Genomic DNA, 25,906 nt, shown 5'->3' on the forward strand with positions numbered 1-25,906 from the left:
TTTGTGGGGCCGCATTACTAGCTGTCCAGGGCTGCATGCAGCCCACGGGCTGGACACGCCTGCTCTAGAATATATGAAGAGCTTAACACTCATTATGGAGATTTTTCTAAAAAATAGTAATTTATAAACAGTGAAACCTGTTAGCATTCAAAGAGATTCTTTAATGTAATTAAAATTCCCCAATAGAGTCTCAATAGAGTTTCCACCAATTTCTATGGTAGAAGAAAAGCAAACTGGAGTTACACACTCCTGTGTTTCCAAAGCAAATGACCATTTGTCTACCTGTAATTTGCAATTTTTAAATTTACACATTCTTCACTTTAGGAGACACTTCATAATTTAAAACAACTTCCACTTCAAGCCACATTTGAAGTTCTGTTGGCAAAGAAATTTATACTGCTGCATAGAAATCTGACAGGAAGATGGTTGTTCACTACAAGATAACAAAATTAGCTCTCCTGATACTAATATTAATTTATCTATTAGTGCAGATAATCATGGATACCCAACTCTAACATTTTTAAAATGAATTTTCACAAGTTACAATTAGTCAATTATTAGTTCCTTTTTTCAAATTTATAGTTAATGCTACAGTCCCAACAAGGAAGGCTAAACAGAATAAGCCCCAGGCAAAAAAAACTCACAGCCACCAAAGTAATCATTAAGGTTTGAATCACTGAAAGCCAAAACAGTCACACTATTGAAAAGAATTACACACACATGCACACTAATGAGCAGCCTCGAAATTGTAAATGGCTGCTCCTTAGCATGGTCCCACAGCTCATTAGCATAATTCCACGAGAGCTCTGTCTCCGTCTCGGCAGACGGGGGGTGCTGGCAGTAAAGAGGTCGTGTGTGTCCCTGCCAGCAAAAAGCCTCTCTATTGCATAAGGAGCTGGCATAAGGGGACGGCACAACAGGACTTTCTGCCGGCATGGGCACATCCACACGGCTTCTTTATTGCTAGCACCGAGGTCTCGCACAGCTATGCTAATGAGCTGCAGGACCATGCTAATGAGTAGCCACTTAAAATGTCAAGGTTAGCATGGACCTGCTGGAAAAGCTATGCCATGTAGACCCAGCCTAAGAAATAGAATAAGTCTTCATGTTTTTAGAGGATTAGAGTTACTACTGCTGGTCAAGCCTCCTTTAGTTAAACACTTATCTTAAAGTGTAGGATTCTTTACAAAATTTGAACACACAAATATAAAAAGTCTCATTACTCATATGGTTCCTCTAAGCCACATTATCTACAATGCTGCTTGCTGATAGTGATTATTTCAATGAGTTCTTTACTACTAATGAGCACATTTTAATAAGCATAATTATTACACTGATCCCAGAGCAGCAGACAAGGGAGTTACATTACAGAACTGGTGATCCCATGGGAAAAAAACAAAATAGGCTTCTGGAATATCCTGCTCTGTTGAATTAGTTTAAAATATTCAAAAGACACCACCAGCATTGAAATTTGCCATAGTATGATTGCGCTGAATGTTTTTATACCTGCCATCATCATTATCAACCATGGACTCAGCACCTGTTGGTCATCTGATGCCTCTGTCACTATTTCCTTCCATCTTTCCCCATCTGGTGCGGAGTGGCTTAGTTTCAGACAAGCTCCATACCAATCTCCTATATCTACCCATTCTCTGTGGGGTCTGCCTCTTCTATTTGAGCTGTCCATTATGCCGAATACCAGGGTCTTCATTTTTCATTTGTTGTTCATTCTGCAAATATGTCTGAATAGCTGTAACATTTTATAACTAGGTCCCAACCAAATTCATGATCCATTTTAGTCAATTTCATGGTCACAGAATTTTAAAAGTCAAAGTTTACGATTTCTCATTCTTTAAAAGTGAATTTTCATAGTATTGTAACTGTAGGGTCCTGAGCCAAAAAAGCTTAGTGGAGGAGATCACAAGATTGTGGGGAAGCAGAGAGCTTTCACCCTTATTTCTGTGCTGCTGGTGGCGACCACACTTCCCTTCAAACTGGGCAGCCACAGAACGGCAGCAGTTAGCCAGGGTCCAGCTCAGAAGGCAGCACCAATGGTGGCGGCAGCAGCTCAGAAGTAAGAATGGCATGGTATGGTATTCTGCCCCCCACCCCACTTCTTTACCACTAAGGCCAAGCGGCTCTGAAAGCAGTGCAGAAGAAATGTTGGCCATACCATGACCCACTACAATAATCTTGCAACCTCCCCATGACTATCTTTTGGGTTAGGATCTCCAGCTTGAGAAATGCTGTGCTCCCCTGTGAATCTCTAATATAGGCCTGTGTCCCTCAAACTGGGGTCAGTGACTCAACCACAAGAAGTCGACAGGCCAGATTTTGGTAAGGAATCAAGGGCCATGCTTTTCTATGGAGTAGGTTCAGGGCCTGGGACAGTGGATGGGTGCAGAAAAGAATGTGGGGTATGATAGAGCATGGGTGAAGGGCACTGTGACATGGGTCATGGTACTGGGGTGCAGGGTCTGGGACTGGGTATGGGTGCTGGAAAGGATTCTGGCCTGTAGAGGGGTGTAGGAAGGCTGGAGGTTGCAGAGGTTTTGGATGGTGACCTGAGGCTAGACAGCTGGGGTGCAGGGTCCAAGAAGGGGTATGGGTGCAAGAGACGTGTGGTCTAGGGAAGGGATACAGAGTCTGGGAAGGAGCTGGGCTGCAGGAGAAGAAGAGGAAAATATGCCAGAAGTAGCTCCTGGCCAACAGCATTCTCAGTCAAGCTTCCAGATTTGCTAGCACCCCTAGATCACTCCATGTGGCTCTCTGAGCTGCTGGGGAGTCTTCTCACATTCCCTCCTCCACAGGAAGATCTCTCAGCTCCTATTTGCTGGAAACCAGCCAACAGGAGCTGAGAGATTTAGCTGCAGATGGGGGGCAGTGCATGAAGACTCTCCATTAGATCACAGGGGCAGCCTGGATAAAAAGGCTCCGTGGGCCAGATCTGTCCTGCAGGCCAGATCTTGCACACTCTTGCCCTAGGCACAGTAACCAAAGAACAGCCAATAGAGTTCAATTTTATAAAAATATACTATCAAAGATTCTTGAAACCCCTTGTCTATATTTTGTTTTAATTAACATGTATGTTCCAAAGAGCTGCCCTGTTTATCATTTGCAGATTTCCAAAAAAGTTCCTCAAATGTTAAGGAAGAAGTTTAGCAAGGATTTTCATCTCTGGTTGGTGGCAGGGGCATGCTGGAAAGCTTTCCAATGCTTTAGTATCATATTTGGAACCAACATGGTGCATACCAGCATTATTGGGCAGATCTTAGTTAATATTTTCTATTTGAGAAACTTGATGCTACAGTAAACCCTTGATGTAGTGGGCTAATGGGGGCAGGAGGCATCTGCTATTCCCTAAAGTCCATTAAAGGTGAGGGTTTGCTGCCTACCTGCCCACCCACCCACCCCCGGCCAGGCTCCCCCAGCCTCTCCCATCACCACAAAAAAAAAACTTCCCACGCACCATAACCTGCATCCCATGTGCCCTGAAGGGACCACCAGCAGAGCCACCATGTGCTCTTCCCACCAGGTCTGGAGCACATACACAAGTGCCAGTCTACCTATATACACGCCCTACCTCTGGTGGGAGGAGCACATGGCAGCTCCAGCAGACACAAGCTCCTCCAGGCCACGGCATCCATAAGTCTCTTAATTTGTTCCCAAAGCCCACTAAATTGGGATCCATAAAAATCAAGGGTTTACTGTATTTCCCTTTCTTTGCAGCTCACTGTACACAGACCCCCAATCACATGTATAAAACATATGTAGCAAAACTTTGAGCTATATATACTTTTATGCATTTCTAAGCAAAAACAGAGCCACTTAAGTCATAACTTCAAAAAAACATTCTAGAACAAGCACACAAAATGGTTAAAATTTAGTTTAACACCACTGATTCATTGTAAATAAAGCAGATACAATCACAGTGAAATACACCAGAAGCCTAGTGAAATCTTGTCAGAAGGTTTCAAAGTTAGAGCTCTGAATGCTCATATTATGAGCTCGAGCTAAGAAAGATGTGGTCACTGCTCATATCACTTGAATCTCCACATTTTTGGATCACATCCTTTGTCTCCATGCACTTCTTTGGCAGATGAATGCATCCCACCCTGGTGTACAAGACAATCCAATCAACACACAGGAATTACACGGAATTTGTTAAATCAATTTCTTAACCTACTTAGTTAAATCAGCACATCTTCCTTGTGTGTAAACTCATATAGGCTTAAAAATCCCTTACCTTAATTATGGTTGTAAAATTAAATGGGGGTGGGGGAGGGCATGTGTAAGGATTTAGCTGGGGAGGCCGCTCCAGAGCAGCCCCACTGCTGTGAGCAGGGACTCCTCTGGCTACGCTGGAGCATGCTTGCCCATGGTGCTGCCACAGGTGAGGAGTGCTCCAACTAGGCTGAAGCAGCCTGGGGCTGTAGCAAGCCCATGCCCCAGAGGGGGCAAGGTGCTACTCTAGCCTATACCAGTTAATCCTAAAACCTTAATTCAGTACTTAATTCATATTGTGATATTTATTACTCAACCATTTTAAGAGTGCCCATACAAAGCAGCTGCATTAATTTAATTCTATTTAGAAAGATTTAGGCCAACCTAGCTACATCACTCAGGGGTGAAAAATCAACACCTCTGAGAAATTTAGCTATGTCAAATTAATCCATAGCCTAAATGCAGTTAGGCTGATGGAAACAATCCTCTATTGACCTAACTACCACCATTCAGGGAGGTGATGTTCTTTCATTACGGGAAAAACCCTTTCAGTCATTGTAGGCTGTATCTCTGTTACGGGGGTATGCCGGCATAGCAATGCCATCAGAAGTACGCTTACATAGTTCTTTGATTGTAAACATGGCCTTTGACCAATTGACATAATTTCTGCATGTAGACCAACGCAACCTTCCATTTGACAGTAACTTTAAATCTTCACATTGAGAATCCACTTTCTCCTGAGGAACTATACAAATTAAGTTCACTTTTGTGTCATCTGAGCAATTCAAGAAATATCCTTTTATTGTTTTTTCCATCTCAGTTACAAATGAAGTTAGCAATCTCAACATAAAAACAGAGATAGTGATTGTGGCTCTCATACGTGTTGACTATACCTATTGTTCAAACTCCAAGGAGGTAGGAGAAGGCAGTTGAAGGACTCCATATATTCAAAGCTGAGCAGTTATGTTTGGGTCAAGTTCTGTCTTGGGATGCACATGTGCAGATCCTACCAAACCTACTAAGAACCTAACAAGCATGCATCCCCTGGTAAAATTCAGTCCCACATCTCATTTTCCTTAGAACAAAAAAAAAACACTCAGCGGTGATCAGTTGCTCAAAGTGATTTCGCCAATACAGGCTGAACCTCTCATGTGGCACACTCAGGACCTGACCTGTGCCGGAGAGCATTTGCCATGGGAAATCAATATTGTCTAACAGCATTACCAGGATTTTTGCTGCTTAAGTGGGCTCTTAGAAGACAGTTAGGGGTAAATTAGCTAAATAGCACAGAACACAGAGCCAGAACTGGTGGCTGTAAAGCTTTGAGACCTCAGGAAAGGTGGCCACACTTAAGATAAGTGGTCATCCAGCATGGATGTTGCTAAATGAGAGTGTTCTGGACTTGAATTTAACCTGTATGTCAGTATATATTGGTGACAGCAAGTCATGGGTTTAATCTCATTATGTAATCCCAATCCAATATTTGGCCCTACCTTTCCATGCCCTCCCCCCGCAATCCCTGAAAGCATTGGGGCTATGGAAACAGTTAGTACAAAATACATTATAGAAGCTCAAGCCTCACTTTGGGCTAATTTTAGACTACACATTGGGCAAAAGCTTCAAGAGTGACTTTTTCCATACATGTCTGGTGGTACCTCTGAAGAACCTAATTATTAGAAAGTGCTAAGAATCCATCCTCTGAGAGCCATGCATGCACATGTATGCGCGCGCTCTCTCTCTCTCTCTCTCTCTCACACACACACACACTAAATAGTTGTATTCTTGTATGTTTGTGTTCCAGCCTTTGGTTAAAAGTGTACTTAAATTGTTCCCAAGATTTATTTTAAATGTATTTAGTGTTATTAAAACAACACAGGAACATGACATGTAGACATTCCATGACAATTACCATTTTCCTCAAAGATGGGTGCTGGAGAACCTTTTTAACTTTTTAAACCTCTGGTACCCTTAGTACAAATCTAGCATGGGTTTACTGGGGCATTACTAGCTGTTGTGGCAAAATTGCTCGAAACTGTATAGCCTGAAATGGAAAGACTCATGTATACCTTAGAAAAGCATTGGTTTTTAACTTTGAAGCACTAAAGACAAAGATTTCTGAAATGATTAGTCTACATATTATAGCTCAATTTTAGACATATGTTTAAAAACCAAGTCTTGACAGTAGTGCTTGGTACAGAACCAGAAATGGCACAAGAAATGAATGTATCAGTCATTCAGCTCTTCTCCATTTGCTCCTTAAAGATAGCCAGAGTTATGGCATTATTTACAAGGTAGCATACAATTGGCCATCCATCACTATCACCAATATAAGAGGAGAGAAAACTAAGAAACAGAATTACTAATGCATAATTTGACCACACCTAGGTAGCTCACTGGAAAACACTATCAGTTCCTACAACACAAGTTTTCAGGTGATTGGACACTTTCCTCGGAAACATTATGAAGAACGGCTGAGTCAGGACCCTACAAGTTTTAAGTATACTACTGATATAAGTCCGTTTACCTCAGTTCCCCTCTTTAGCTATTTTATTTAGGACATTATTTATGACACAAAAGCAAGTCATCTTCCCCTATACTGGTACAGCAAGAAGCTCACTAGTAGCACCATTGGGGAAGCAATTATAGAGGTGGCCCATAACATGCTTATAATAGTTGAGCCCTCAAGGACTTAGAGGACTTAGCTGTACTTCAACTGCCACTTTTGTTTCTAAAACAAAAGCATATTTGGCACTTTACAGTCACGATGAAAAGGTCCCTGCCCCAGTCATCTCAGGGGAAAACTGCACCAAAAAAGTTAAAGAGTGTACATATTTTGTCAAAATAATACCAGTTTCAATTATATTGGTAATTTATTTCAAAATACCTGTTATCAAGTAAGTCAACAACAATACAAAGAGATTCCCTGAGGAGCACAGCATTAAAGAAAGCCCTACAACAACCCAGTTCCAGCTTCCGTTACAATTTTGTCTACCACCTCTTTCCGGCCATGTCACAGGTGGGTACATCTTGAGGGAAAACTCTGCCCCTTCAGTCAATTCTCATTTTCTCCCTCACTTCCCTGTTAGGTTACCATAATTCAAGTCCCAATGAATGGCACTGATTGAGAAGGGGGAATTGGAGCGGGGGTGTGTCCAATGGGAGAGCTATTCTGGGCATTCTAAAAGAGCACTAGGAGAGGGAGACAACACTATACTGCCCCCAGAGACCAACTGAAGGGCACCCCAGGTCATAACCCACGTGCCCCTGCCACCAGAGTCCAGCCACAGGCTTGGCACCATACTGTTTCATTACTTTTCCACCAGGGGTTGAGATGTGACCCCACCCATCTGTTCTCACTATCAGAGAGCTAGCACAGGCAGCTCTCTTAGCCTTACTCATATTTAAGGGGCCTGAAGCACCTAGTCCAGCAGAAAGAACACAAAGGCTGTGGCCACACTTGGCCAAAATTTCAAAATGGCCGTGCCAATGGCCAAATCAGAGAATACTAATGAGGCTCTGAAATGAATATTCAGCACCTCATTAGCACATGACCAGCCATGGCACCTCGGAAGTGTTGTGTTTTGCTTGCACGTGGCTTGTCTACACAGTGGTCCTTTTCGAAAAGACCTCGCAAACGTTGAAATCCCCTTATTCCTATTAACTGATCTTTAATTCAGCTGATAGGAAGAACAGGATTTCAATGTTTGCAGGGTCCTCTCGAAAAGGACCCCCATGTAGATGAGACACACGAGCGAAACGGGGCACAGCCAGCAGCATACTAATGAGGTGCTAACTATTCTCTGATTTGGCCATTGTCATGGCCATTTTGAAATTTTGGCCAAGTGTCGCTACAGCCAAAGAGTCACGTGGACTCCATCCCACAAGGCCAGGCACTCTGCTCAATGTGGGGCCACAGCCATGTAACACCTCTCTTGTTCAGGTAAACTGTCCATGCCTCCGGCACAGGCACACAGCAAGGTGAGGAGCTAGATCCAAAGGCACCTAGTAGCAGCCAACAGCTGTGCATCATCAAGTCTAGAGGAAAAATGAAAATCTACACAATTAGTTCAGTGCAAAATTCCCCAGGAAAACCCTAAAACCAGGCATACAAAATATTTATAACCCAGAAAAGAGGCGCATCAAGGGTAGGTTGAAGTGCACCAAACACAGTGACAAGAGAGGGGTTTTCTTCACCCAGCTTCTGGTTTGTGGGGCTTTTTTTTGTGCTGGTCATACAAATGAACCAAGCTTCTCACTCAAGAACGTGGAGAGCGTGTGGAAAAGTTATGTTTGCAGCTTGTCAACTTGGCCTGATTCTTGGCTGGGTTTCCCTCCTTTTCATGAGCCTGTACAATAATTAGACCTGCCCGTGGAATCTCCAGTACATTGCATCTGACAAGGCAGGTCTTTGTGCACGAAAGTTTACTCTCCAAAAAAAAAAATCTGCTAGTTTATAAGGTGCCCCAGGACTGCTTCTTGTTTCCATCCCCCGCCCCCCTCGCTCACTTGAGAAGAGGTGACCAGGCCTTGCTGCCCCTGCTCCCTTTCCTGGAAGCACATGCTGGGCTGCTGTAGGGATGTCTCTTACGCGCTGCACACCGCCAGATGGGCGCAGCGCGTCCCCCGTGCTGCGGAGCGCCCCGGCCCGCCGCAAGCTCTCAGGGGACACACCTGCGCCGGCGGCGCGTGCGAAGGGCCCCGCTCACCTCCCGCTCGCGCCCGCCCTCAGGATTACAGGCGGCGTTTCCACGCCCTGTAGAGCCCTCCCCTCTAAGCACCCAGAAAGGGAGAGGGCAGCGCCGCATCCCCGCAGGCCCGAGTCAGGCCTCACGAGGGCCGGCCGGGATCCCGAGCGCCGCCTCCCGGCCCGTTCCTCTCGCGCCCCTCACTCACGGAGTGCTGCGGTCGCTGTACTCATTAGCGATGGTCTCGATGCCTCCGGCCCGAGCCACCGCTACATAGCAGCTCTGGAAGCCCAGATCGATGCCCACCACCGACATGCTGAGGGCGGGGGCGGGCTGAGGAGAGCGCCGGGGAAAGACTGAGCGGCCGAGTAGCTCGGGAAGGGCGTCTGGAGCGATCCCGAGCGGCGCCTGCGCCTCAGCCTCACTAGTGCGGACGCAGCCGACTCAGCCCGTTTAAATGAGCAGCGACTCCGGCAGCCTCCTCTTGGGGGAGGGGGAGAGATCTCGAAAGATCCCGTCCTGTCGGGGGGGCGGGTCCTGGAGGCGGAGTGAACGCCTCTCGCGAGATTTCCTCGGGGACCTGGTTCCCGTTCCCGTTCCCCTCCTCCTCCCACTTCACCACCGTCAGGCTACAGGGACCAGCGCGACCGTTGAGATCTCCGAAACGGCTCTATGCCAATCAACTGGTACGCATGCTCAGAGCATATCCTTCCCGACACTCCCTTCGGCAGACGCGTGGGAGAGGGGCAGATGAGTCTCTTCCTATTTCACGGCTCCTCTCTTTCTTTTATGCTCATCCCGCAGCTTTTCTCTCGCTCAGGCTGGCGCGCCCTCTGAGTCACGGGCGCTAGGGTTCTCAGCTGGCTGGCAGTCTCTCCACCCTGCCCGGGGGCAGGTGGCGGGGCTGTGGGTCCTTCACAGAGACCTTGCCTCATTGTGGGCGTTACTAATGGGCCGCTGTCCCACCGCAACCATGAGGGATACGGGTTTGCCAGAGACAGTGTCCTGGTTTCATTCTTCAGTGCGCCAGCCTACGCACGATCTCACACTCCTCCGTGAAATACAGGAGCTAAGCGCGACAGTGACACCCCCCGCCCCACACACACACACAGTTTCTGGTCTGATCGTGGTGCAATGCCATTGCCACTCCCATGGCCTGTACGGCTTTGAGTCTAGCTAATCTGGACTAACCAGAATCAGATGTATGGATTGGATCACGGACAGGTAACATTACAGGTACAGATAGCTATCATAGATGGATAAGGTAATACTTTTAGACCAACTTCTGAACGGCAGAGGAAAAGTCAAGACCCCTGGTATTCAGCATGATGGACCGCTTGAATAGGAGAGGCAGACCCCACAGAGAACGGAGAGATGTTATAGTAGATTGGTGCAGAGCTGCTAGTCTACAGAAACTAAGCCACTCCACACTGGACAGGGAAAGATGGAAGGAAATAAGAGAGGCGTCAGACAACAACGGGCACTGAGCCCATGGTTGTTGATGATGAACTTCTGTTGGTTGGAGAGACAAGCTTTTGAACTACGCTGTTCTTGAGGTTTGGGAAAGGTACTGGAGTGCCATAGCTAATATAAAATTGGACAGGTTGTTCAGATAAGGAAACACATATCCCATTGGCCTCTTGACATGTATGCAGTCATAGGAGGATTACTGGGTTATAAATTCTTGTAATGAACCATAAATCCAAGGTCTTTGCTAAAACCATCAGGGCGGGGGGTCAATTGTCATTGTCATTTGGTGCACTGGAAGAGGCATGCCATTTGTCATAATAGACCTGTAGTACTCCCAGGATCTTTAAAGATGTGTTGATCATCATAGCATTGGAAATATGTTTACAGGTTTGCATGTGTTGTTATGACAGTGCTGGGTACCACTTTGGATTGGTGAGCCCTGACCTGCTTCTGATGACAGTTTTGGTGAAATTGACTGATTGTTTAAAAGCCGGAATAGGGGAACAGTAAAGATTGTTTTTTGGGCTGTTGCATAACTTGTAATTGTTTGATACCTTGTACGGATTCCCATGTGAAGTGATAGCTAACAGCCAGGCATGTGTGGCTGGAGGGACTTTATCATTCTAAGGAGATTTTATTGGGGTATTTGGGAAGCCATTTTGTGATGTGATCTACTTCTTTTGTGGAATATCCTGGTTGGTTTTAAATGTATGAGAATGTATATTCCAGACTTTTACCTCAGCATATTCTGTGGTATCTGAGGGCCTGGCTATAAATAACAGGTTTCTTGATGTGTTTGTTATGGATACCAGATCTGTGAAGGTAAGTGTGGCGATTTATGGGTTTCTTTATGTACACCTGTCTGAGCTGGTGATCATAGTGTCCTGGAAGTAGGTGCTTCCAGAAGAGTATTGTAAAGACAGTGTGATGGATGGATAGAGGTTGCTGAAGTTGTGATGGAAATCTTTGATGGAATTTAGGTCATCTGTCCAGAGGATGAAAATAGCAGCAGCATATCTCAGCTAAATCCTTGGTGTTGTGGTGCCTTTGTCTTGAAATTCTTTGTCGAGGAGTGCCATTAAGCATGTGGGTCTGGAAGACACTGTGGGCCCCAGGGCAAGGTGGAAGAGGGAGCCTGGCTTTTTGCCCTGGAAGAGACAGGGCTAAGGGTGGAAGAAGTGGGGCCTAAGGAAGACAGGCTCCAGTGCCACCCGGACAGCAGCGCTGCCCCTTCTCTCTAGCCCTGCACCATGGCAGAGCAGAACTACTGTGGTGTTTCAAAGGGCCCCAGAGCTCCAGCCACCAGTGCTGGCGAAGTAGTAGTGGCAGTGGCCAGAGTACCGGGCCCCCTGCAAATGCTGGGTCCCTGTGCACCTGCCCACTTTGCCCCTACCCCCATCAGCAGGCCTGCATTAAGATGTTGGCATATTGAAGAATCATCCCTCTATCCTGATTGTTCCCATGGTTTAGACAAAGTGTTTGTTGTTAAGTGTGAAATGTTCTGGGTGAGGATGAAATGGATGAGGTGTGGTGAGCTCCACAAGGCCTTCCCAAGTGTGGAGCTCGGGGTGATTGGACAAACCATGCATAGTATAGGATGGCTCTGCCCACCAGCTGCTGGCTCCTTGCCTCTCCTCCCAAAAGCATTTGGGGAGGGGGGGCATGTGATCTTTCATGGCTCTCACACATTGCCCCTCTTTAATGGGGTGAGTGAAGACCCTGCTAAATCGATCGCAGAGCACTCTCCATTTCTATTCCAGTACTCCACTGGAATGAGAAGATTAAGGTAAGTCTACAGAAGAGCATCTTCCATCAGTGCAGCATGATACAGACACCTCAGTAAGTTGACCTAAGCTGTGTCAACTCCAACCGTGTTATTCACATAGCTGGAATAGCATAACTTAAAGGCATTTTACTGTAGTAGTATAGACAAGGCCTGAATAGTCATACAAAGATTCAAGGCTGTGTCACGCTTTGGGAACACAGTTAAAATGTAGCTTAGTTTCATTTATGCTGCCAAGACAAACTGTCTTAACTGTAAAAGCGAGATAGCCGTGTTAGTCTATATACTATCAAAACAAAAAAGCAGTCCAGTAGCACAGTTTGGAAAGAGAGGCTGCTGAACTCTCTTTTATATTCAAATTTGACACATTAACATGTGGTTTGAACCGGGATGGGAATTTTCTCACTCATTATAGGGGCTCTTCTGCATATGTGGCTTTATCTAATTCTTGACTCCCCTCCCTCCTGCTCTCTGATTTGCTCACCTTGATTATATTTTTCTGATTTGTCAACCTTGATTACTATGTTTGGTTCTCTGTGGCTTAAATATTGAGTCTGTTCTGGTGTGGATATGATCTGAAGAAGTGGGTCCCACAAAAGCTCATCACCTAATAAATTATTTTGTTAGTCTTGAAAGTACTACTGGACTGCTTTTTTGTCTTAATTGTGTTTGGAGAATGACTGTGTTATAACCAAAAGTTTCAGTGTCAGATGGATTCCAATGGGTCAAAGTAAAAGCTTTGTTATCTGGCATGTTGGGAAAATGGGGGTCGGGAGGGTGCCAGTGAGTCAAAATTCTGGTTAATTAAGACAGAGGACTTTGAGTGCAGGATGGGGCTTATGGCTGGGGAATTGAAGCATGGGAGGGGTAAGAGGCTGTGGGCTCTGGGAGGGAGTTTGACAGTGGGAGAATGCTCATGGTAGGGGATTGCGGCATGTTAGAGGTTTTGGGGTTCCTGATTTGGGCAGTGCTTATCCTGCGTGTCTGCCCACAAGTAGCGTCATGTCCCAGCTGTGCCTAGACTGAGGTATATCCAGATGGCTGTGCACAGTGCCCTTGCCTGCAGTCACTGCCCCTACAGCTCCTATTGGCTGTAGTTACCAGGCAATGGGAGCTATGGAACCAGCTCTCAAGACAGTGCACGACAATGCACAGAGCTCCCATGGCCATTCCTCCACCTAGGAGCAACAGGGACATGTCACCACTTCCAGGGAGCCACACAGAGCCAGATAGGGAGCCTGCTGATCTTGCGCCAACTGGATCCTCCTGAAGATCAGAAATGCTGGTTTCTAGAGCTTTCCAGTGGTTAAATGCCAGAAAACACAGCACTTATGTATATACAATTGAGGTCTTGGTAAAATAGGAGAGTGGTAGCCTGTTTCCTAATACCCTCAGGGCAGCCTAGTTGCTTTCTCAGTGGAACAAGTTTGCAGGCAGGTAGCTCTCCCCAGGGCCAGGAGGCTAACTGTACTGTTCTCTGGTGGGACAGTACAGGGAGCACACAAGCTGCCCTTCAGTATTGCACATCCTAGTGGAATAGGATTGCTAATGGAGTGCTTTCTGATGGGAGTGGAGAGTGCATTGGCTGATCCCAAAGGGACAAGTGAGGCGAAAGGCTGCTCCCTGTTGAAATAGAAAAGTAAGAGAAAGACATAGACTGGAGAGACAGCATAGAAAATATGCAGGCTCTCACTTTACCTGTGTGTAACACAGACATAACAATAATACTTACCTAACTCACAAGAGTGTTACATAGCTTAATTAATGTTTGGAAAGTGCTTTTTAATTTTGAAATAAAACATACAACTACAACATATTATGACCATAATATTTCCTTTTCCACAGCCCTGTCTTTACATCACTGCTTTCTGGATCAATGTTATAGGGATAGGTTTAATACATGGCAGAGAAATTCACAATGTTTGAAGCAGGAAGGGCTCCTGCCGCCACGGCTGTTGAGTCGCCTTAGCTTTGCATATTTGTAATTCCTTGTAACTAGTTCAGTTACACCACTTTGGCAGCTGTAGGTGGGCGGCTAATTGCCTCATAGTGGCAATGAATAAAACCCACACTAATGTTTAAGCTTTCATGTCCTTGGATGTACAGTTATCATGGAACAAAGCTGCTCCTGTGACTCTGAGTGGCGTACAGTACCACAGCTCAACAATTACACCTTCAAGTTAAAATATAACACTTCCTTCTTTTTTTTACTTTCATTTTGATAATGAGATCTCCAGCAAGAAGGTGGGTTGGGGTGCATCACCAGATTCGCGTCACAGGCATGTTAATACCAATGTACTTGATGCTATGACATACCCCCAACACCTGTCTGTTGCATGTGACTTGTTTGCTGTCTGCTATGACACTATGTTGGGATTCAGCCAGGAACTGAGTACAGAAACTGCATGTAGAGAGAAATAACTCACAAACACAAAACAAAATGTTCTCAATTATATCTAAAACAAATGAAAAAAACCTCAAACCAACTAATTTATGGGAGTCTGGCCTGTCTGACTCTGGATTTCTTTGGAATAAAGCCCCGACCCAACTGAAGTTAATGGCAAAACTCCCATTGACGTCAGTGGAACCAGGATTTCACCCGTAAAATAAATACTTTAAAGAGCATTGTTAAGGAGCCAGACCAGGCAACAGAATTTGTTCTGTTGAGTGTAATTAGTATTTATTGCAAGAAGAAATTAAGATGAGTACGGATATGGTGTGGCGGTAAGAAAAAGAAAGTATTGTTGTCAACCTCCAGTGTGCAAAAATCAGCAGTCAGGTTACAAAATCCATGAGATTGTCATAAAACCCCTAAATTTTCAAACAATAATATATTTTCCATTTTTATTTGACTTCTGGGCTTAAGCCTGGATCACTTTTCAATATTTCCTCTGTAAAGCTCTGCCAATTCAAGGCCAAAAAGCAAATCCTAGCAAAGTGAAGTAACAGATTGTATCTACTGTGTGCTGACAACTCAGTATTTATTACCCTTTCCAAGAATGATCAGCAGCATTTGCTGAATTCTTTTGCCCATACTATATCCCTTTTGGCTTCGGTATATTCATCTAAAGACAACAGAAATCCTGTACCAACTATTTCCTGGCAGAAACCCATCACTTCCCTCACCACCAGAAATAAAATTGAACATCTGCCATTTAAACAATGTCTGTTTCTGCTTCAGAGGTAGCACTGGTACCGATGACACCAATATTGATAAAGAACTTTCAGCATGGTGAAAGTCAGCTGCCTTAGTTTTCGGTCATCTACACAAAAGGTTAAAGGACAAGACCGGGAGTCAAAGTATCCTCAAAATGCTAAGTTTGCAGAGCTATTGTGCTTCCTTGTCTTTTGTACTCATTAGACACCTGCTCCCTTTATCATCACCATATCAAAAACTTAACTGCCTGCAATGCAACATAATGAGAATCAGCTGGTCTGACAAAATCTCCAGCAGTGCAGTACTATGGGTAGCGGCCATGTTAGCACAGAGGTAAATGATCTGGGTTGTTCATGTTATACATATGGGTACATTCAGCTGCCTATGAGAGTTCTATGCAGCAAGTCTGAAATAGGTTGTTGTAGGAAAGATGGCTGCCCCAAACTCTACTACAAGGGAGTGGTGCACAATGTCAGCTGGGCTGGACTTAATGACATGGGAAGACATAGCCCATGACAGGTGAGCTTGGTAGTCCACTACAAAGTAAACAGAATGAGCAATAGAATATTGTTGTGCCACCTTGGCCAACAGTAGGAGGGAATGTAGACACCAGTGTGCGTGGCACTTCTTTTGAACCGTGTGTGGAAGTTGATTTCCAATTGTAGTCATTTGAAAACAAATGGTAGTTTTAAAAAAGGAGCATTAATAACTTATTGTTTTAAATGATCAGCGTTTCAGGTAATGTCATAACACCAGGATTTCAGACTTTAAGAAAATTATCAGATATCACAGGCTACTAAAAGGGGAATCTTGAAATAACATTTGTTCTCAGGTCTGGGAGTTACAAGAAACCCGTCTTCACTTTTCACTTGTTTTGGTTTTCTTCCTTTTGATTTGTTTTCCCACTCTCTTTTAATAAAAGTGATTAAAGCTTTCTGTGTTGGAAATAGATCTTAATCATCTTTTTGCTTACTACTTTACGGTCCACAACACATTCTCTGGATTCACTAATTTACGTGTGTACATATTTTATAAATATTCTCTTATCTGTTCTTTCTCAATAGCTGTCTTTACAGGATCGTTTTTACATCCTAACTGACAAACACTGTTATTAACTGTCCTTTTTACTGACAGGTTTTAAAAGACCAACTCAGTGTCTCCACCATTTAAGTGCAGTCAATGATATAACTTCCCTTCTTCATTTATTAGTGCACCTACTTTCTTTTTTCTTTCTTTTACCTGGATAAGCTTGATAAAATTCATCCAGTTTTCTCTTTTTCTGTATTTGGTTGTACTAATTCACTCTTTTCCCAGTTCTCCATTCCAGATGAGCTGAGTGTAGTGAAGAAATGGTAGCAGGAAGAAAAATAGCTTTGGCATACATTTCTGGAGCATGCTGGGGATTTGCAGCTGTGGACATAATTTAGAGCAACCTCTAACTTATGATCAATTTGTAACAGATACCTGTGGGCTCCAGATTCTTTTTCTTTACATACAAATAGCCTCCAACTGAAAAGGACCCCATAAGCACTAATTTACTGTTCTAAAATAATATGTGTTTAGAACCCATGTTCTTGTTAACCCACTTTCAGACTACATGTGTCTGTGTCTCATATTGGTGTTGGAAGCTGTTTTTCAAACACCAACCTACAAGAGTTACAAGTTTTCTGTGTCTTAAATATTGAGTCTGTTCTGGTCTGGCTATGGTCTGAAGAAGTGGGTCTGTCCCACAAAAGCTCACCTAATAAACTATTTTGCTAATCTTTAAAGTGCTACTTGACTGCCTTTTGTTTTGATAGTTTATAGAGTAGCACGGCTTACTCTCTGTTACTATTCAACCTGGAAGAAAGTACCTGTAGCATGGCACAACTGAGCCCTTGAAAAACACAGCCAGGAGCTATGACGCTGGCTTCACTTCCTTTTGGAACAATGCTGTTGTGAAACTGAAGAATCTGGTGATAGAAGAGAACAGTCAGAGAAGCACATCTACTAGCTTTATGTTGCGAACGCACCACCATCAGTTCTCCAGTCCCCAAAGAAGCTGAAAATCCAGGCTGCAAATTCCACAGTAGTTTTGAAGGATTATCAGGTAAGGTAGATTTTAGTTGTTTGTGTGGCCATTTTGTGGACTGCAGACCACAAACAATTATGAATCACTGATACATAGCACCATGGGCAGAGGATTTAAACATTTTGACTCATGGCTTAGATCTGGCCTGCTTGATGTACTTAGGTGGCCCACATGGAATATTCAGAATCTGCTTTACCTAATATTGCATTTTTTAAAAAGAGAGATAAGAACAAGGTTTCAGTCTCAGTTATCCCAGTGTTATACTGTTGTAAAAACATTGACTTCATTAAAGCTGCCATGATGCTATGCTACTGTAGGAATTCTGGGAAGGAATTGGAGGATTTGTGCTCATTGATTGTTATGTCCTGGTGCTATTCTGCATTTACAGCAGAGAGCACTTGAGTGAGCAGCATTCAAAGGAAGCTCCCTCGAGGTGTGCCCTGTACGCCCTGACACAGGGCCATCTACCTTGAGTGATGCCACTAGCAACATGTAATTGGGGGGGGGGGGAATTGCATCTGAAGATGGAGTGAGTTCATCGGAACAACTGAGGTATAACTCTAGTCAAATTACTAATGAAGACAATCCCATTGAGATTAGAATGTGACCTGAAATTTTTAGCCTTCATGGTTGCAAAAATAATCTTTAAAATGTCAGCAGAAGATAAACCAATACTGTGATATTTGCCTAAGTCTGTAAACAGCTGGAAAGAATTAACTGGAAAGTGTGAATAACTTCCCTGCTTTCATTTATTCATGAGAGATCTAAAGCACCTGTCTCCCCACCCCAATTAAATGTAAACATTAACTTCTTCCTTGCTTAGCTTCACAGTGAAAAGCAGTTGGGAGTGTAGCTCATGGATGGAGGCTGGGGAAGCAAACTGGAAGTTGCTGCGGGGAAGCAAACACAGAAAGTAGGAGAAGAGACTTGGAGGGTAAGTGTATGCTTCAAGCTTGGGGTGGGGTTCCCAGCTCAAAGAGACATACCTGCACTAGCTCTGATCAAGTATAACTAAAACCAGAATGTAACTAGAGTTGGGAAAGAGGCTAGCCATCCTGATCGCATGCCAGCCAGAGGTGTTACTAATACATATTTGTGGCAGTTTCCATTCCCATCATTTGTGCGGCCACAGCTACATATTATTTTTTGTGTGCTAGCTTGATCAGAGCTAGCCTGGGTACATCTCCTCAAACTGGGAATCTCACTCCCAGCTCAAAGTGCAGGCAGACCTGGAAACAGAAAGAAGTGAGAGAAAGGAAGATGGGAAAGAAACAAAAGTCAGGGATAATGAATGACCCAAAGGAGAGCAGATTCACTTACCATGTGATAATGCAATAATGCTAAGATATTGATTAAATAATAAATAATAAGTAAAAGATTAGCGATTATACAAAGGCCCTGGTCTCTCCTTGATCTTTGTGCAAATCTTCCATTAACCTCTGTGAAAGTTCTGCTATGGATTAAGGGATGTACTGAATTCCATATATCAGAGGGATAGCCATGTTAGTCTGTATCCACTAAAACAAAGAGAAGTCCTGTGGCCTTATAGACTAACAGATTTTTTGGAGCGTAAGCTTTTGTGGACAAAGGCCTGCTTTGTCAGATGCATGTGAATTCCATATTTTTACCGTGATCAACAGACTGTAATAAAATATGTAATTTGGTCCTCTCTGCAGAATGAGTTTAACGCCTCTGACCTAGGGTATTTAGATGTCCAACAGGAGGTTGGCTGGACCTGCTTTTCCAGCAAGACAATCTGCTTTGTGTCTGTCCTGTGGTAGGACAGTCAATGCCCTACTTATTGACATTGACAACCTACTTTTCCAGTTCCTAGCTAGAGAAAGCGAGGCAGTGCTTAGGCCCGTTACAAAGGCAGGAAATCATTAGCATCACAAATTCTGCAGATGTCTAAGATGCATGCTAAGAATGTGCAGATTTTTTCCTTCCATTAAATCTCAAACTTCACATTACTATGTCATGCCCTTTTGTTCTATGTAAACATCACTTATGGGATACACATGATTCAAACGGCTAGTATTAATTTTTTCATAGTGTTCAGCTTTGCACTGAAGTGATGAAGCAATCCGCCAGAGATGAAACTCTTAATTATTAGCTTTTCTTAATAATTTATTACTAGGCCAAGTCCTGGATTATCCTGATTACCTGAAGCTCCCAATGTCTTCAGTGGACCTAGCCTATTAGTTATTAGTAATATTTATTAATTATAGATTCTAGATCACCATAGATGCATATAGATCTGAATTATTCAAGAGCTGTGCAAAACAGGCAATATACTCTTTTACAAAGTGTTTACTGCAAGAGGTAGAAGCTGAAATAGTACTGTACAAGGTAGGACTATGCAGTACAAAAGCCTGGTGGTACACGCACGTTTTTAGGTGGCCTGCCTCAACAGCAAGTGACCTGAATTTTTGCATGTTTTGCATATGGTAAATGAAAGTCTATTTTCAGGTATAGCAGAAGATGGGAATTAAAGATTGAGTGACTTAGCCATTCTGATTTTTTGGCTCTAGAGTTCTGTTCATCCTTGTCTTGAGTCAATAGCCTATCTCTATCCAAGTCCAGCACTTAAACGCATGTTGAAATACTGGCATGTGTTTACAAATAGGATTCTCTCATGTGTTTAAAGTTAAGAATGTATGACTTCTTGTAGAAGCAGTAACACTAAGTTCTCTTGGAAGTCATCTCCCTGAATGAGTTTTCATAAGTTTATATTCATTTTCAAATGGTTGACTATGAAACTAATCCAGCATCAGAGTAGGCAAGGATAACTCCTTTGGATTGTGTGTGTTTTCAGACAGGTATCCTTGGTTGGATGATTTATCATCACAAGTATTTAGCTTCAGAAAACAGGAAAAAAGGAGATTCCTGTGGTTTTAGGAGAAGTTTTGTCTACAGAGTTTTCCTACGGGGAATTTTGCTGTAACAAGGCTAAATAAGAGTTTGGCACAATTCAAGTCCCTTTTCTGGGGAGTATGGGGTCTCTCTGACGGTTTCTAAGATTTGTTTCCACTGTATGTTCAACATTTGTTGGCATTTTAGGCTTGGGTTCAGTACAAATTCCATCCATTTTATCAATCATGGGAACCAATGGTAGGTTCTGTAATAATGAAAAAAAATTAAATTTAGTGAGGGTGATGTAGGCTGCCATTTTGCAAAAGGTTGAGTTTATTTGCATCTGACCGTTAGCCTGTAACACGTAGTCACACAGTGAAACAGGGCTGCTCTGCTTTCAGTGCTTGGAATAAAATGGAAAGCATGTGGTGATTTATTCTCATTTTGATATACATGGCACAACAATAAATTCCTAAGACATGAGATGAGAAGATGACGCAAGTTTCAAATTTTGCTTGGTGCAGCCTGTGCAATCCAACTTTGTTAGAGTAGGATCTTTCACACAAACTGAATCTGTGACTATTTCACTGAAGTAAATATAGCGTTTGATCTGCTCCCACTGAAATCATTGACAAATTTCCCATTAGCTTCAGTGGGATCATGAGCAAGGCAATAAATACAGACTCACCAACTGTAATAAATGAGTGAACCTACAGGCAAGACAAAAAAGGCATATATTGTCAGATGAGACCTGAAAATAGATGGAGAGTAAGGGAGTGAGTAAGGGAGGTTAATGAAAGCTATACTCCAGAAGCCAAGGGCCAAGTACATAAATGTGTCTAAAACCACTTTAATCTCAAAACTGGATGTGTGATTTTTATTACAGTAGCGTCCACCATCTCTAACCAAGAGTGAAGCTCCTTTGTGCTGGGCATTTTACAAACACAAAGGAGTATGTAGTCTAAGATAAAGGGTCTAATTGAAAACCTGTTACCTAAAATATATTACCATTCTCCTGTAGTCAGAGCAAGCTTCATTTTAACACATTAACTACTGGAAATGTATCCCTAGGCATAGAACACGGAAGAAGCTCTCCCAAGATCACACAGATCAGCAGCAGTGTCAAGAGTAGAATGCAGATCTCCTAACTTTTAGAATAGGACCTGCCAGTGCTTTTTTTTTTTTCAAGGAGCTGATACTAAGCCAATTGCCTCTCTCCCCCCATTCCACCCCATTTCCTGCATCTGGGCTGCAGGTAGGGAAGTGTGGGCTTGGATTCCTGGGCTGTGCTGCTATAGGGTGGTGGGGACTCCAGCTCCCAACCCTGCTCTGCTGCAGAGCATGGGAGATTTGGCTCCAGCCCCGAGCTGCTGTGTGGCATGGGGGCTCCGGCAGCCCCGTGACTGGGAGCTGGCTGGGGCACATAGCCTCACCGGCAGCCCCAACCACAGGAGCCCTGGCTGGGGATGGGAAGAACCTCACTGGGGTGATGAGCAGGATCCCCAGCTGGAAGGGCAACATTAATGTGGAGATGCCAGTACTCAGAACCTGCACATACTGCCACATAAAAAAGCCCTGGTACCTACTTACTACACTGTTATTTTTCACAGTGCATTTGATTACATACAAACATAGATTTGCAAAGATACGGTATATTATAAGAGCTTATGCTATAGTATTTTGCTTATGAATACATAAAATATGATGTAGATACCAATATCTGGCACCTTCATACTTGTCTTATGTAGGAACTCATATTGGGCCAAATTCCGAAATCCCCAGTATTTTTACTCAAGTTCTTATTTATGTGGTTGTTTCACTGACATCTAATTTTGCCATTGTGCAGACAGCCTGAAAGCCTAAGGTCTGGGTTGTTTTTCCAATTTCTAATTGCTTATATAACATTGACCTTTTCAATCCATATTTCCATTTGAGAAACATAACTTCATATTTATGGCATTTACTTGAGCTGGAGGAGAAGTGCAATTTTTCTTTCTTCTTCATGCATAAATACACAACAGTTTAGATACATCTGAATGGAGTTAAATCAACGTGACCATGAATTTCAAATATACATAGAATTTTTGTGACAGATGTGGAACAACTCTGTAATCATTTATAAACCTTATATTTTGATCTGAATAGTGGGATAACTACTGTGTGACTATATGGGAGCAGTTCAGCACCAGATTGTAAGAAAAATCAGGCAGAAGGACCCAGTGGTTTAAGACAAGACACTTCCCAAAACACACTTGAGGGTGTGGTCATGGCACAAACAATAAGAGAGCCATTAGCATCAATGGATCTTAGAGTATGTCTTCCCTATGCTGGGGATTGACCCAGCAGGGATCAATCCAACAGGCATCAATTTATCATATCATTAAAGAAACAGTAAATATAACTTCAAAATAGGGATGTTAACGGTTAACCAGTTAATCCCCTGAGGACAGTGACAAAGAAGTAGCTGTGTTAGTCTGTATTCTAACCGAACAAACCAACAGTAATGTAGCACTTTGAAGACTAACAGAATAATTTATTAGGTGATGAGCTTTTGTGGACCCACTTCTTCAGATCAATAGCATTTCCAGTCCAGACTCAGTTATATAGCACAGAGGTCCAAAAAATTGCAATAAAAACGGACAAACCAAATACATGGAACTGAAGGAGGAAGGTGAAGGGTGGGGGATGTTGTGTCTTGCCTGAGATAATTACAAACATCAAAGGAAGGGAGACAGTCCTTGTAATGCATGAGATAACTGCTGTCCCTGTTTACGCCAAGTGTTAATGTGTCAAATTTGAGTATGAACCCCAGTTCACAAATCTCCCTATGTAATCTGTTTTTGAAGGCTCTTGTTGTAGGATGCGTCATAGCTCAGTGGTTAGAGCATTGGCCTGCTAAACCCAGGGTTATGAGCTCAGTCCCTGAGGGGACTATTTAGGGACCTGTGGTAAATAGATTAACAAAAAATGGGAGGGTGCTTGGTCCTGCCAACAGGGTAGGGGACTGGACTTGATGACCTCCTGAGGTCCCTTGCAGCTCTATGAGATGTGTATCTCCATATACTCCGGTCTTTAACATAATGGCCCACTCTATTGAAATGCTTACTGACAGACTTATGTGTATTGAAATTCCTAATGTCCTCTGTGTCCATTCATTCTTTAGTGAAACTAAGGGCGGGGGTTGCTCCAGCCCCATGGGGCCACCACAAGTAGGGGTGCTCAGCATAGCTGGAGTCCCTTGCAGCTGCTGGGGAGGGGGCTACTAGGGAGGCTGCTTCAGCCCATGGCACACTGCAGATGAGGGCTACTTCCCTGCCTTCCAGCAGTCCCAGACCACTGGGCTAGACCCTTTGCAGAGCCTACCAAAGTGTTTTTTGACAGGCATAGTGAAAAACCCAGGAACCAAGTTGATAATCCCTTGATGAAGAGAAAGTTACTGTCTGTCTTTCAGACTGCAACAAAGGTAATTGCTGCTGGGTAGCTGCTCAGACTGTTAAGTCTGTGAAAGATAAACCCTGCTTGTCCCATCATAACAGGATGGTATGGCTCTAGGTAAGATAGAAGTGAATATAGACTAGGGGAGGGCAAGATATGGCCCGTAGGCTGGATCCAGCCTGTAAAGCCTTTTAATCCATCCCAGGGCAATTCCCTATGGCTGCAGATGTGGGGAAGAGTGTCACATGCTGCCCCCACGCCAGCAAATTCTTTCCGCCCCCGCTGGCCTGTTTCACATGTTGCCCCTGGCCCCAGCAAAATGTCTCAGCTCCTACTGGCCAGAAACTGGCCAGTGGGAGCTGAGAAATTTTCCTGGGGTGGGGCAGCATATGAAACTGGCCAGTGGGGACTGATATGTGTTACTGGGGGTGGCCACAATACAGCACAGTTTTTCAGCTCCCATTGACTAGAAGTTGAGAAATTTTGCTTGGGGCAGTAGTTTCCAGTAGATCAGCCAGTGACCTGGAGCTGCTAGAAGGCAGGGAAGCCTTCCTGAGAGTGCTGCTGATCAGTAACTGCTTAGGAAAGCACCTCCTGGCCACAGCCTGTTTCTGGCACCAGACCTCACAGAATCGTAGAATCATAGAACAGTAGAGCTGGAAGAGACCTAAAAAAGCCATCGAGTCCAGTCCCCTGCTCTAAGCAGGACCAAACCCATCAGACCAGCCCCGCCAGGGCTTTGTCGGGGCGAGACTGAAACACCTCCAGGTATGGAGACTCCACTGCTTCCTTGGTTAGACCATTCCAATGCTTCACCACGCTCCTAGTGAAAAAGTTTTTCCTAATGTTCAACCTGGACCTTTCCAACCACAACTTGAGACCATTGTTCCATGTTCTGCCATCCGTGACCATTGTGAACAGCCTCTCTTCAGCCTCCTTGCAGCCTCCCTTCAGTAAGTTGAAGGCTGTTATCAAGTCTCCCCCTCAGTCTTCTCTTCTGCAGACTAAACAGTCCCAATTCCCTCAACCTTTCTTCATAAGTCGTATGCTCCAGCCCCCTAACTATTTTGGTCGCCCTCCGCTGGACCCTCTCCAGTCTATCCACATCCTTCCTATAAATGGGAGCCCAGAACTGGACACAGTACTCCAGATGCAGCCTCACTGAAGCCAAATAAAGAGGAATAATCACTTCTTTGGATCTACTGGCAATGCTCCTCTTGATGCAACCTAATATGCCATTAGCTTTCTTGGCTACAACGGCACACTGTTGACTCATGTCCAGCTTCTCGTCCACTACAACTCCCAGATCCTTTTCTGCAAAACTACTACCGAGCCAGTCGGACTCCAGCCTGTAACAATGCTTGGGATTCTTCCGGCCCAAGTGCAGGACTCTGCACTTGCCCTTACTGAACCTCATCAGATTTCTTGCAGCCTAGTCTTCCAATTTGTCTAAGTCAGTCTGGACCCTGTCCCTACCCTCCAGCATCTCTACCCCTCTCCCTAGCTTAATGTCTGCAATCCAACCCCTCATAAAGGTCATTGATAAATATGTTGAACAGAACAGGACCCAGAACCAAACCTTGGGGCACTCCACTAGAAACTGACCGCCATCCCGACATCGAGCTGTTGATCACTACCCTCTGGGCCCAAACTTCTAGCCAGCTTTCTATCCATCTTACTGTCCATTTATCCAATCCACATTCCTTTAACTTGCTGATGAATATTGTGGGAGACCATATCAAAAGCTTTGCTAACGTCAAGATAAATCACATCCATTCATTTTCCCCTATCCACAGACCCAGTTATCTCATTGTAGAAACTAATCAGTTCCCTCTCACACCCTGCACCTCCTCTTACATGCCTCCCCCAGATCAGAATCCTCTCCTGCACCCCTCCTGGACCCTGCACCCCAATTATAGATAGAGATTTAAAAGAGATAGCAAACAAAACACAAAGGCCTCAAAAGTTGGTACAGTAAACTCTTTCATATCTTGCAGCCCAGGGACTGGGAGGTTGCCAGATATTCAAATATTCTCGATAATAGAGAGGTATACTAGCAAAGCATAATACTAAAGAAAAACAAGATTAAATATTAAGAAACAAACAAAAAAAGTAAGTACTTTACTTACCAATGTCAGTAGTATTGTACACTGTAAACATATACCGTATTTGCTGTATTTATTTGTATTTACTTTCACTGTACTGTACTTATGGAAAACACAACTAAA

General features: G+C 43.9%; 2 protein-coding genes across 2 annotated transcripts in view; one reads left to right on the forward strand and one right to left on the reverse strand.

Annotated features, from left to right (window-relative positions):
* The window catches only part of HSPA4 (heat shock protein family A (Hsp70) member 4), a 41,989-nt gene extending 32,599 nt beyond the window's left edge, over positions 1 to 9,390 (reverse strand). The window contains exon 1 of the mRNA XM_075009773.1: positions 9,118 to 9,390. Coding sequence (XP_074865874.1) covers positions 9,118 to 9,224 — 107 coding nt within the window. The 5' untranslated portion in view covers positions 9,225 to 9,390. The remainder of the gene's footprint in view (positions 1 to 9,117) is intronic.
* Positions 9,391 to 9,551: 161 nt separating this feature from the next.
* Positions 9,552 to 25,906, forward strand: part of ZCCHC10 (zinc finger CCHC-type containing 10) — a 56,703-nt gene continuing 40,348 nt past the window's right edge. The window contains exon 1 of the mRNA XM_075009775.1: positions 9,552 to 9,595. Coding sequence (XP_074865876.1) covers positions 9,582 to 9,595 — 14 coding nt within the window. The 5' untranslated portion in view covers positions 9,552 to 9,581. The remainder of the gene's footprint in view (positions 9,596 to 25,906) is intronic.

Source organism: Carettochelys insculpta, chromosome 15 (genome assembly GCF_033958435.1).
Source record: "Carettochelys insculpta isolate YL-2023 chromosome 15, ASM3395843v1, whole genome shotgun sequence".
NCBI classification, from domain to species: domain Eukaryota; kingdom Metazoa; phylum Chordata; order Testudines; family Carettochelyidae; genus Carettochelys; species Carettochelys insculpta.